The 12,849-nt window shown below is 48.9% G+C and overlaps 1 protein-coding gene across 1 annotated transcript in view; it reads left to right on the top strand.

Annotated features, from left to right (window-relative positions):
• The window catches only part of TBX15 (T-box 15), a 162,755-nt gene that overhangs the window by 29,412 nt on the left and 120,494 nt on the right, over positions 1 to 12,849 (top strand). Inside the window, exon 6 of the mRNA XM_015416481.1 lies at positions 606 to 737. Within this exon, the coding sequence (XP_015271967.1) occupies positions 606 to 737 (132 nt within the window). The remainder of the gene's footprint in view (positions 1 to 605; positions 738 to 12,849) is intronic.

Raw genomic sequence — 12,849 nt, 5'->3', positions numbered from 1 at the left:
CTTCTAAAAGTTTATTAATATATTCCTGTTTAGTTGGTGTTTCTTGATTCTTCCAGTATTTGGCATATAATATCCTTACCGCCGTTGACATGTATACAATCAGGCATCTATCCGTTTCCTCAAATTCTTTCGGAAAAATATTTAACAATAGCCATTCTGGAGTAAAGGGGGTGTTACATCTTACTATTTTTTCCATTATACAATGTACCCATTTCCAGAAGTTTTTTGAAACATCACATAACCACCACATATGATAAAATGTGCCTATCTTACTATTTAATTAAATGGAGCAGGGGAGGGAGGGGGAGTGTGGAGAGGGAGAGGAGTAGCTCTTCACCGGCTCTACCTACTGCTTCCTCCTGCCTGCCCCGTACAGCACCGCTGGTCCCACATCACCACTGGGCAGGGAAGGCACCCTGGATCCCTGGCCACAGACTACCGAGCCGCAAGGAAAGGCTCGCAAAAGACCTTCGCTTCCTCCTGTTGATCCTTCCTTGCCACCAACGGGAGGAGAGCCCCGCCGGCCTGCTGGAGAGAGCAAGCCGAGTCACTCATGCCAGGCAGGCTGCCCCAATGGCTGCAGCACGGCCAGCCTTCTCGCCCAGGGCAGCTGATCCTGGCAGTGGTGGCGGCAGTGCTGTTGCCTTCCCGTGAGCGCCTCAGCCATAGCAACACCAGCCGCTGCCCCCTAGCCCAGCCCAAGCAAGCCGAGCCTGCTCCCAGCTCCTTGCGATGTGGTAGGCTAGGCCGAGCTGGGCACGGCCATGCAAGCGTGCCACCTGGCCAAGCGCTCCAGCCTGAGTGCGGTGAGGCCAGCGTTGATGTGGTGCTCAGCCTTTGCTGGAGCTGGTCACCTGCAGCATGCAGAAGCCCGAGAACATTTTGAGGCCACCCTGGCAGGAGGCGTTGGTTTTGGGGGGGGGGGCACTGCAGGCTGGGGAGGGGGCGCAAGCTGAGCCTGCTCCCAGCTCCTTGCGGTGTGGTAGGCTAGGCTGAGCTGGGCATGGCCATGCAAGCATGCCACCTGGCCAAGCGCTCCAGCCTGAGTGCGGTGAGGCCACCGTTGACCGTGGTGCTCAGCCTTTGCTGGAGCTGGTCACCCGCAGCATGCAGACGCCCGAGAACTTTTGGAGGCCACCCTGGCAGGAGGTGTTGGTGTTGGGGGGCACTGCAGGCTGAGGAGGGGGCATTGCCCCCAATGCCCTACTGCTGGCTATGCCTCTTCCTGCACTTCTGAAGCAGCGTAGTGCTACAGCCAGTCAGAGTGGCCAGTATTCTTGAGGCAGGGTACTGCTACAATTAACGAGAGTGACCTGTATTTCTGAGACAGGGCAGTGCTACAGCCAATCAGAGCTCCGTGTGCTCCTGAGGCAGTGCAGTGCTATAGCCAATCAAAGCAAGCTGTGTTTCTGAGGCAGCATAGTGCTACAGCCAATCAGGGCAACCTGTGCTTCTGATACAGAGTAGACTTCGGTGGGAAGGGAACAGCGCTCCGTGCGCCTTGGTGTTTAGTCATGCCGGCCACATGACCACGGAAACGTCTTCGGACAGCACTGGCTCTTCAGCTTTGAAACGGAGATGAGCACCGCAACCCTAGAGTCGGATTCGACTGGCTTTCGAGCAAGGGAACCTTTAGCTTTACCTCTTTTACCTATTAAAGTAAGAAAAAACATGGCCCACATCTCTCGCTCCGAGAGATCTGGAAAGCCAATAATAGACAATGCAAAAACAGCTCATGGGTCTTTAAAAAAATTCACTCTAGAATGTCAAAATAAGAATCCAAATGCTTAAGGTTAGGATTTGGGGATTTCCTGTGCTGGTCTTTCCAAAAAATAGCATGGCCAAAGCTGCTTTCGGCCTAGTGGCGCCCCAGGTGTGTTCGTGGGCTTTCATGCGCCTCCGTGTTTACCAAGACCAGCCTGAAGGATGCTTGTAAAATCTGGAGTGGGTGGCAGGAAGCCTGTGCTTTGGCTAATCCTTGGGTGCAATTCAGTCAGGACCCAGACCTTGTGAGCTAGAGGGAAACATGAACTACTCAGGCGACTGTATTTCATATAGCATTAAAACAACTGCCATGATTTCACAGCCCTCTAGAGTTGCCAGGTCCCCCCTGGCCACCGGCAGCGGATTGGGGGGGGGGGTCGGGTTGCCGGATCCCGGGAAGCTCCTGGAGGTTTGGGGATGGAGCCTGGGGAGGACAGGGACCTCAGTGGGGTACAATGCCATAGAGTCCTCCCTCCAAAGGATGCATTTTCTCCAGGGGAACGGATCTCTGTAGTCTGGAGATGAGCTGTAACTCTGGAGGATCCCCAGGTCCCACCTGGAGGATGGTATCCCTACTGAGCCCTCTTTATCATCCGGTTCTTCATCCAAACAATTAAGTGCAGTCCAGGAAAAGCGTAGCCCATTTGCATCTTCCTGAAATGAATGGGAATGCAGCACAAAGGGTACGATCCGCCAGGATGTCCTGCATGAGCCCTGTTGACGTGCTATAAAACCTTCCCAAGAGCTCTCAGTCGTTTCAATAGGGCTCGTGCAGCGGAATTTCCCGCTCAGCTGGCTCAAAGGTGTGCACTGAAGGGCTGTACGCTTCAAGGGGTTTTGGTACATTTAACTGTTCACAGCGTTATGTACAAGAAAGTTCGGGATCAACGAATTTGGGATGAAGGAAAACGATTCCCTTTAGGCCTACAGTGTTGATGCAGATAATTTTTTGGGGTTTAGATTTGTAACAAACTATAGATGAGATTCTATGTGTGACTGTGTGAGTGTGCACAGGGAAGAGTAGCTGGTCAGCTATGCCACTCAAATGCAAGTTGCGTCTCACATTTTCCTTTATTTCTTTTATTCTATACTTCATGCTCACAGACCAATGGGTCATAACCATATGGTACAGAGTAATACAATCCAACAATACAGAAAATAACCAGGCAACCAGTGTTTCACATTTTGGTACCCAGAGGTTAGGTACAGTAGGGTTTTGCTGTGACATTCACAATTATGGCTGTGATCTGTAAAGCATTTACTTTTCAATCCTTTTTGCCTTGTGTTTTGTTCTCACTTGCCATTCCCAAAGCTTTCAGTTTCATCAAACAGCATGCTTTAAAAAAAATTAAACTGTTTGCTTCAAAGGAAATACAGATTGGTGTTTAATTTGTGATCTGTAGACTGTTGGGTGTGGCCTATTATGCTAATGAGTCCCTGCTGGATTTTTTCTACAAAAAAGGCCCTGATGGCTGTGATCTGTAAAGCATTTACTTTTCAATCCTTTTTGCCTTGTGTTTTGTTCTCACTGGCCATTCCCAAAACTTTCAGTTTCATCAAACAGCATGCTTAAAAAAAAAAATTAAACTGTTTGCTTCAAAGGAAATACAAATTGGTGTTTAATTTGTGATCTGTAGGCTTCGATAGCAAAAGAACTTGTGTCACAATAAAAAGTGATTTTGGACTGCACGTCAAGGATGCAGTCCACATCCATTAAAATCTGTGAGAGATGGATCTTCAGTTTCCATAGATATCAGTTGTGCTCTCTGATGCGCTTGCCCCAGTGAAGCATCTCATGCTGATTCACTGAGCTGGTGGGGTGGCACCGAATGTTCATGGATATTCCAATTTTGTAATGAACAAAGCTGTAAGAATGAGTGTGGTCCATCTACTGTGTGAGAAGAACAAATAGTCCCTTTGGCTGAAATTCAGCCTCACAGGCTCTAGGGAAAACAGTAGCTTTTTGGAGTAGGCTGAGGAGTTGGAAGAGGTCTTAGGAGACGGGGAAGTTAAGAGGCAGAAAGCTCAGAATCAATGAATGTAGAGTAAGAGTAGACTGACAAACAGAAACCTGAGGGCAGAAGAGAGAAGGAACAGAGGCAGTTCCACGTATCACTGAGGGTTTCTAGTGAATATAGTGGACATCAGATCTGTTTTAATCACACAAAAATAGCCAATATAGAAAAAAAAATACAGGAACACCCTATAAACAGACAGAAAACATTTCATGTCCCCCGCCCCAATTACTGCCTCCAAAGCTCTGTGAAATAACTTCAATTTGGTGTAGTGGTTAAGTGCGCGGACTCTAATCTGGGAGAACCGGGTTTGATTCCCCACTCCTCCACGTGGCTGGATGACCTTGGGCAAGCCATAGCTCTGATAAGAGCTGTCCTTGAAAAAGAGCAGTCCCTGTCAGAGCTCTCTCAGCCCCACCTACCTCACAGGGTGTCTGTTGTGGGGAGGGGAAGGGAAAGGAGTTTGTAAGCCGCTCTGAGACACCTTTGGGTAGTGAAGGGCAGGGTATAAATCCAATCTCCTCTCTCTTCTCTCTGGATGACCCTGGGCAAGCCGTAGTTCTGATAAGAGGTGTTCTTGAAAAAGAGCAGTCTCGGTCAGAGCTCTCTCAGCCCCACCTACCCAGGGTGTCTGTTGTGGGGAGGGGAAGGGAAAGGAGTTTGTCAGCCGCTCTGAGACACCTTTGGGTAGTGAAGGGCGGGGTATAAATCCAATCTCTTCTTCTCTTCTTCTTCTTCTGCTTGATGGCCTTGCTGAAAAATAGGGGTGGGGGAAGGAGCCTTCCTGACTTCTTCAAGGAGGATGTTCCATAAATTCTGAATAGCAAACAACCCCCCCCCAAAGCCCACATTGTTACGTAGACGGCCCTTAATTGAGGGACCAGAGACAAGGGAACCTGCTGGGATGAGCAAAATTGTCACTCAGGGCACGGTGTGGCATATTCCGCGCTCATAGTCGGAAGTGGCAGTTGCTAATTTGCGAATTCCTAATTTGGTCTTTTTTTTGGTTCATAAACGTCGAGTTATGCTGGCAATTTATATAATGCGTTGGCACTGCACAGAAACAGATGGTCATGCTGATATTTTCACAGACGTGGCCAAAATAAATGAAAGATGTGAAAATGATTCCAGCAACGTCGGACTTAAATTATTTGAAGTAGGGATTCTGAAAAGGTAAAAAGAATTGGCTGCACTGAGAGGGTGAGGGGGAAATTAGATCGGTTTGTGGTTTTGAAAAGTTTTTGTGTGTGTGTGTGTGCTATTTTAGCACACTTGGCTCAATTAGGCAATGATTCTTTCAAAGTGCATTTGAATTTATTTTTTTTCCAGCGGAATGAACAAAACTTGTCAGGAGCCACGTTATCTCCCCTCCGTGGAGTTTCCGCTTCATCTTACGGGCCTGTGATTTTCCCCGGGGGCAAGAGCGGGGATGACATTCCCTCTAGAAAGGGCAAATCCCAAAAGAAAGAAAGCAAAAAATAATACCCCCCCCCAGGGTTAAGCAGAAGTGTAAAAAGGAAAACTTTTAATGAAAAACAGACTGTGAGTATATGCCTGAAATTGTCAGTCTTTTAAATTAAAGCAGAGTGGGCAGAAATTCCTGCAGTTCTTCCATCCAGAAGCAGAGGTGGTGGTGGGGGCAAAACTGGGAGACATGGGGAAGCTTCTAGAAGCGGGAAGAAGAACGTGAGGAGAAAATGAACAGGGAAAGAATTGGGGTTTTAGCCTGTGTATTCTTTTCACTTGGCAAACAACGGGGCCGCTAAAGAAGATAACAACTTAGGGATAATAACTGAGGGGAGTATTAATACATTGGGTTGGGTCTTGCGGATTTTTTCCAGTAATGGTGGCACCTTCCTCTGTCAAAAGACACCAAAGGCGCCACCATTTGAGGAACAGAGCTGTAGGATCTCATCCATCACGCGGATTCTGACAGTGCGTGGGCTTGTTTGATTGTTGTGGTTACAGTTCCCAAGACTTCTCATTTGCTCCATTTTCTTTTTTCTCCGTAGAAGTATATTTAGTCATGGAATTTCGTTTTCTAAATGCTATTGAAGTCTTCTGGCTTTTAAAAAAAGAACTGCTTAGAGGGTTTGGGCCCCATCCAGAGAGGTTCTAACGCAAGGCTTGTTGACACGGACAGGAAAGACACCAGACCACGGCCTTGACTTGTGACACTTCTTTTCAGGTAAAAGGAATATTAAAGAGTCTTGTGGCGCTTCAAAGATTGCGGCAGAACGACATTTGACTCCAGGAGAGTCTTAAATGAGATAGCAGATATGGGAGGAAGTGAGCTTTGACTCATGACTCTGGAAAATATTGTCAGTCTTCAAGGTGCCACTGGACTCGAATTTGGTTCTGCCAGCACAGGCAAACGCAGCTACCCAGCTGAGATATTGAGGCAGAAGCTTTTACGGCTTTGCTCTCCCACTCTCCTTGTGAGGTTCATGAACATCTAATAAAAGCGGGCTTTGGTCCACAAATGCTTCTGTCCCAACGGCTTCTAAGGCGCCGCAAGATTTTTATGTAGCATGTTCTTTAACCGCTACCCGGCAGGAGGGATTCCTTTCAGTGCAGCTTGTTTAAAAAGTTCCAGCTCGGCTCTTTATCTCGCTGCACAGACCAACTTACATTTCCCGTCTTTGCTGGAGAATTTCGAAGCACGTTCGAGACGATTACATAAATATGGCACAACTGCATATCTAGTTTTTCCGTCCTGGAATTTTATTTGCTTAGTGCATTTTTATCTCGTTTGGCAACCAAAGATGGACTCCTCAGGTGAGATTACCGCAATTAGAAACACAGATATAAATATAATAAAGCAGCAGGTCTGAGTCCCTGCAGGATGGACGGGCAGGATGGACGGGTACCTGCGGAGATGTAAAATTTCCAGAAATCTTGAAGCCATACAAGGGAAGAGGGGCTTTTCCACCCCATGGGGGGAAAAATGAATTTTTTGGGAGCTTGAAATATATGCAATACTTTCTTACCAAATCTATACTTATTTTACTGATTTAACAGTATAAAACACATTGCTCATAACAACAGATAGAATTATAATATTTGGTATACTTATGAAAATTAGCAGTAGAAATGCCTGTGGCAAATATCCCCAAGGCAACAGACGAAAGAGTTGCAAAATGCTGTTCCCTGGGCATATATTTTTTAGTTTTGAGGTAGTAAAAAAATAAACAGTGAAAACAGAAAAAATAAATTTTATAGCCCAGGATAGCTCAGTCTCATCAGATCTCTGGAACTAAGCAGGATCAGCCCTGGATGGGAGACCAGCAAGGAATACCAGTGTCACAAGGCAGAAGCAGGCCATGGCAAACGACCTCTGAACATCTCTTGCCTTGGAAACCCTACTGCAGGGGTGTCAAACATAAGGCCCGGGGGCCAGAACCGGCCCGTCCAGGCCTCTTATATGGCCTGCAAGCAACTAGTGCAAGGGAGGGAACAGGAGACTTCTTGGGGGGGAGTGGGCGGAGCCCCTCCAATTGTGGCTTCAGCATGGCAGAACAACCTTGTCTGCAGCAGTCAAGCAGCATGGGAGTGTCTGCCCAGTGCTATACCGCTGGCTGTCCAGCCTGCCCATATGGATTTTCCTTTGCACCCCCCCTCCCAGCCCATGAGGCCCTGCAGTGAGGATACACCGACTTGGAGCTTACCAGCTGCTGTCTTTTATACAGTTTATATCTCTGGTAGCTGGCATTACATTTTATGGCACAAATGACCTGGCCCGACAAATCCCCAAATCTCCAGGAGTCTCCCAACCTGTATCTGGCAACCCTGCCCCCCCAATCCCCTGCCAATGGCCAGGGGGGACCTGGCAACCCTACTCCATCTGAAGCCCTCCCCTCACTTTTTCACCAGTGGAAAAGCTGGCAGGACACTGCCCATTGTCTTCAGCCTCCATCAGAACAATCCTGCTGCCCCGGGGGAAATGTCATGAGGGTTGGAATGAAGCTGCAGTGCTCCAGTCTTGCCCGGTTCCCAAAGCCAAGAGTGCGGTGTTTGTGCTACGCATGAATAGGGCCTTGCACCGTTGCCTGGGGGACCATAATCCGTTTCGGGAAGTTCTGAGCACGTGCCAGGGCAATCAGTGCCGCTGACTGATAAATGCCACCACCTGCACCCAGCAAAAAGGCCGCGCAGACGATAGTGTTGGTGAGACTGAATGATACGTGACCAACCCAACGGTGACCTGGGGACACGCATGCTTCCAGCGAGCCGGTAAACTGTGTCAAACGGGGGTTGCTCTGTCCATCGCTGCCTCTGCCCAGACACAACACGGCTCAAGACACTGTTCGCTTTGGATTGTGGATAAACCGCCAAGGTGCTCATGGGGATGCCAGACCTTCAGGTGCGGGCTGGAGATCTCCCGGAATCACAACTGGTCTCCAGAGGACAGAGATCAGTTCTCCTGGAGAAAGTGGCAGTCAGCTCTATGGCCTTATATACTCCACCGAGGCCCCCTCCTCTCCTGAAACCCCACCCTCTCCAGGCTCTGTCCCCCAAATCCCAGGAATTTCCTGTCCCAGGGCCAGCAACCCGACCTATGATGTGCTCAGCTTGAAAGTGAATAGGCATTGCGAACGAGGGAAGTTGGATTTTTAATGCCTGCTTTTTGCAAACGCTGAATCATTCCTGGTTAGAATCCTTTTGCTTGGCTGACAGATGCCAACGGGTCCACTTGAATGTGCCACAACGACCAAACTGAGAGGCAGACTGGGCTTTCTGAAATCTATTTTATTCCCAGGGAAGCCCAACGACAGGCAGATAGGTCCAAGTCCGGTCTCATCTTAGAGGACGGCAAGGTTTTGGGGATATACACTTTTAAGAGTCAAAGTTCTCTTTGGAGAACCAGAGTGTTGTGGTGGTTAGGAGCGCGGGCTCTAATCTGGGAGAACCGGGTTTGATTCCCCACTCCTCCACATGCAGCTGCTGGTGTGACCTTGGGTCAGTCACAATTTCTCTCGGAGCAGTTCTCTCAAGAGCAGTTCTCAGGAGAGCTCTCTCAGCCCCGCCTACCTCACAGGTGTCTGTTGTGGGGAGGGGAAGGGATAGGAGATTGTAAGCCGCTCTGAGAGTCCGCGTGAAGGGCAGGGTATAAATCTTCCTCCTCCTCCCCTTTGTCAGATACCAACGACAGGCAGTACAAGAAGAACTAAAGGAAGGATCCCCAAATGTGTTGAGCCTACGGGCACCTCTGGAATTTTGATCAAGGGTAGTGGGTGCCACCACAAAATGGCTGCCATGGGAGGCAGAACCAGTCACAAAATGGCTGCCATGAGGGACAAAATGGAGGTTCTAAGCAAAGCCTCCTGCAATGGGGGTTGCTGTTTCCGAATGGGTGCTCTCTGCGGACCCAAAAGTGGTATCTCCTGGGGTACTTTGAACTGCCTCTTGCTCCAGTGAGCAATTAAGTGTGAAGTGCTGAGTATGGTATTAGCCACTACAAGATGTGTGTGGATAAGGACCACAGTCAGTTGCATAGGCCAAGCCAGGGTCGGGGGTGGTGGTGGAGCTCTGCCACTTTCATGGTAAGTGCTCTGTCTTATCTGTATAACATCTCACGTAAAGCTTAAGGCTAGGACAAGGATTGTAAGCTGGAAAGCTATTGTAGGAATGTAACCAATCAGAAGGCAGAAAAGTGTTTGTGAGGGAACGAATCGGATTGGATGTTATCCTTGTAATGTCATTGGTCCTTAACGATCCTAGGGCGTGGCTACACCAGCCCGGGATAGTTTAAAAGGGAGCTTTTGCTCCACTGTTGTGTGTGTGTTCTCTCAAGGTTCCTGTTTACTTCAATAAGGCTGATTCACTGTTTGATTACAAGGAGCCTGGGAATATCTTGGCAAGGAGTGTGTGCAGTTAGAGGACAATTTATACAGGAATCCAAGCAGTTCTGTCTCCCGGGCAGGGTTGGAAGCTCTGGGTTGGGAAATACCTGGAGAGGGGTGGAGCCTGTGGAGGGCAGGATTTGGGAAAGGGAGGGACCTCAGCAGGGTATAATGTTGTAGAATCCACCCTCCAAAGCAGCCATTGTCTCCAGTGGGAGAACTCCTACTCCCCTGTGAACTTCCTCAACGAATGGAAGTTTGCTAGACTTCTTTCTGGAAGCCTAGGGGGACCTTGTGCAGTGTAGAGCTTTGCCCACAATCTGGGAGACCCAGGTTGAAATCCCTAGACTGCCTTAAAGCTCACCGGGTGACCCTGGGTCAGCCGCACTCGTCCAGCTCATCCTACCTCAAAGGATTATTGTGAGGATAAAATGGGTGAAGGCAGAACTGTACCGCCCCGAGCTCGTTTGATAAAGGGTGGGATAAATACCCACCAGTTTTAACTGTGTGTATATGATATTCATTTCTCTGCTCAGGCCTTCTCTACCCGTAGTAAAGGCTCCTTCTAGAGCAGGGGTGGCCAAACTGCGGCTCAGGAGCCGCATGCGGCTCTTTCGCACATATTGTGTGGCTCCCAGCAGGGCAGCTGGGGAAGCGAAGGGGAGGCCTGCCTCCCCGATTGGTTTTCCCTTCCCCAGCCAGTGTTCCCCTCCCTGGGTCAGCTGGAGGGGGGCAGAGAAAGAAAGCAACTTTAAATGCCAGCTTAGAGAAGGCATTTGGCTCTTTATGCCCACCAGCTGGCTTGGAGTAGGAATCTGTCTCTTTAAATCCCTTTTCCAAGCCAAGCCAGTTGGCATGGGGGTGGCGGGAGGGGGGGCTTGGAGCACACATTTAAAGTTGCTTTCTTTCCACCTCCCCCCTCCCCCCCTCTAGTTGCTTTCTTTCCACTTTCTTTCTTTCCACCTCTCTCTCTCTCCGACAAATATATATCATTAGCAAACAGATAAATATCATTGGACGAATAAATACCATTATTAATATCTGTTTTTACCCCTTTTGTTTTTATTTTTGGCAGCCTCATTTAGTGTTAATCAAAAAGCAAATTTGCATATCTCCCAGTAAAAACGTGTCATATTTGTTTATCTCTTGTGGCTCTCAAACATCTGACGTTTAGTCTATGTGGCTCTTACGTTAAAGCAAGTTTGGTCGCCCCTGATTCTAGAGTGACCTGGCTGTGGTCTGGTTCTTTAGTCCCAGATCCTCTGGCTCAGTCATATAGCTTTCTGGGCTGTTGCAGGGCTGACCTTCCCCCTGGTCAAGACAAAGTGGCTTGTCAATACCATTTAAGAGCAGAGAATGCCTAATCGTTTCGTTCATTATCGTTTTAGTCTGATCTGGGTGCCATTTTGGTTTGCCAGTCAAGCATCAAAAGGCCTTGACCAGGGGTCATTTCGTAGAAAAAGAGGTGCAGGAGCTCATTAGCAGCATAACTTATTTGCATATGCCACACCCCCTGACATCACCGGAAGTGTGTCAGAAGGCAACACCCAGCGCTCAGGCTCCACTGGACTGTTTTGGATTGCTAGCTATTGCGGGGAGGGAACGTGCAGATCTGTCCTCACAGAGGAGGGAGAGCTTGCACCTGAAAAAACTTGGGTCTGTTTTGGACCGGTGAGGGCCTCTGCAAATTACCTGGCTGCTTCTTGCTCTGACTGAGGGCTGCTGGGAGTAGGGGGGTGGGGCTTGTTGCATGTGCCCGCCCCCTGGGCTCTTTACTGCCGGAGCTCCGCTCCTGTGCGCTCCTGCAGGAAATGACCCCTGGCCTTGACCAGTTTCTGGGCCGCACCGACATCTTGGAACCCCACAATTATTTGTTGGCAAATCTGCAGAGCAAGAGGTTGGGGTTGTTTCCATTGGCCAAGGCCCTGTCCGATGCTTCTGGCATCCTCTTGGCGTGGGCAACGGCAAACCTTCATGAGTCACATTTCCCCTTATTAAAACGCCCGTTTCTAGGTTAAATTTACACTGGGTGTAACGTTATGGCATAGTTAAAATTACACTGCGTGCAGTGATAGAGGTTTGTATAGATAAAATTAACCTGCATTTAGTAAACACACCTGTGGAGTCTAAAGAAGAAATGCTGAAAACCAAGCACTTGAAAGGTAGAATTCAGCTGGGCTCCGCAGAAAATCATGCAAAAACACCAAAGTGATAACAGAAATGACTGTGTTGATGTCTTCTAAGGTAGCACATTCCTATTTTTTTTAAATGTAAGGTTGGGGTTCCAGACAATGTTCCCTCTAAGCTATGGAGTCTTATGAGCAAAAATTCTACTTTGTGAGCTACTGGCATTAAAGTTGTGAGCAGGTGATTTGGCTACTGCATAAATTGGTTTGCTCTGGAGCCATCCTTCCTGAGCGAAGACAAAAATGTGTGAGCCGGAGGCTCAAAAACCGTGAGCTAGCTCACAGTAACTCAGCTTAGAGGGAACATTGGTTCCAGGGCTAAATCAAGAGATAGCAAATGCCATTGCCCCGTCCCACTGGGTTTGCCTAAAATATTTCCATACCGCCTAGAAATGAGGGTTGCCGGGTCCCTCCTGGCAACCAGCAGGGGATGGGGAGGACTTACCAGGAGCAGCAGGGAGACCCATCCGATGTACAGCAACGTGTCCATGTCATTATCCCCATGACCTGGAAGTGACGTCATCATGTCCAGTATGTCGGGGCGATGCTCTGGTATTTGAGAAAAAAAATCTATGGTAAATTTTGCTTCTACCATAGAGTTTTTGCCCAAATACCAGAGCGTTGCCCCAATGTCCCGGACATGATGTCGTCACTTCCGGGTCACATGGGCAGTGATGTCGACATGTCACTGCATGTCGGATGTTATCTCCCTCTTTTTGAGGGTAAGTTCCTCCCCTGCCAGCCAGCAGATCGGTGACGGGGAGGTGGGGCCTGGCAGGGGGGGGGACACTGCCTCCACCAGGGGGTCTGGCAATCCTACTAGCAATTCAGTTCTCCTGGGCAGGTTACAGTGCCTTAAAAATACAATACAGTCGATGCACCCTCAAATCAAAATATAAACGATAGTGGGAGCACAATCTCCCCTTTGAGGAGTGAACCTGCATATTATGATCAGGGGTCATTTCCCGCAGGAGCACACAGGAGCGGAGCTCCGGCAGTAAAGAGCCCAGGGGGTGGGCACATGCAACAAGCCCCACCCCC

The sequence above is a fragment of the Gekko japonicus genome, unplaced genomic scaffold (assembly GCF_001447785.1).
Source record: "Gekko japonicus isolate JY-2015 unplaced genomic scaffold, Gekko_japonicus_V1.1 scaffold2305, whole genome shotgun sequence".
Taxonomy (NCBI): domain Eukaryota; kingdom Metazoa; phylum Chordata; class Lepidosauria; order Squamata; family Gekkonidae; genus Gekko; species Gekko japonicus.
This window is presented reverse-complemented; position numbering and strand designations above follow the sequence as displayed.